The sequence below is a fragment of the Neopelma chrysocephalum genome, unplaced genomic scaffold (assembly GCF_003984885.1).
Source record: "Neopelma chrysocephalum unplaced genomic scaffold, ASM398488v2 Primary Assembly neopelma1_63094, whole genome shotgun sequence".
In the NCBI taxonomy this organism is placed as follows: Eukaryota; Metazoa; Chordata; class Aves; order Passeriformes; family Pipridae; genus Neopelma; species Neopelma chrysocephalum.
In genome coordinates, this window is record NW_020905861.1 from 1 (window position 1) to 651 (window position 651).

The window sequence follows — 651 nt, forward strand, 5'->3', positions numbered from 1 at the left end:
GCACAGCCTGACACCAGCGCAGCCGAGCTCGAGGCGGAGCCTGATGGCAGCACTGCACCGAGAGACTGTGCAGCCAGCAGTGGCATGGCACAAACTGATTGTGCAGCCAGTGGTGACCTGGCACCCATGGATGGTGCAGCCGGTGGTGACATGACACCAATTGATCGTGCAGCCAGCGATGACATGGAACCGGTTGATGTCACAGCAACCTCGGACATGGCACCGACTGATGACACAGCAACCACGGACATGGCAGCAATTGATTGTGCAGCCAACTGTGTCATGGAACCTACTGATGACAGCACTGCACCCATTGATTGTGCAGCCAGTGGTGACATGGAACCGGTTGATGGCACAGCAACCTCAGACACGGCAGTGATTGATGGGACAGACACCACCGACATGGCAGCAACCGATTTTGCAGCCAACTGTGACGTGGCACTGGTTGATAGCACGGCAACCTGTGACATGGCACCATTCGATGGCACAGCCACCTCTGCCATCGCACCAATGGATGGCACAGACAGCTCTGACACGGCACAGGCCGAGGGCATAGAAACTTCTGACCTGGCACCGATGGATGGCACAGCCACCTGTGACACCGCGCTGACCGACACCGACACAAGCTCTGACACGGCACCAACTGCTGTC

The 651-nt window shown here is 57.9% G+C and overlaps 1 protein-coding gene across 1 annotated transcript; it reads left to right on the forward strand.

The window, feature by feature from the left end:
• Nucleotides 1-126: 126 nt before the first annotated feature.
• LOC113979231 (putative surface-exposed virulence protein BigA) lies at nucleotides 127-645 on the forward strand (the record flags this gene model as incomplete). Its single annotated transcript, XM_027706690.1, has 2 exons — nucleotides 127-227; nucleotides 315-645. Coding segments are annotated over exons 1-2 (432 nt in total), but the record flags the coding sequence as incomplete, so codon positions are not given.
• Nucleotides 646-651: the final 6 nt, after the last annotated feature.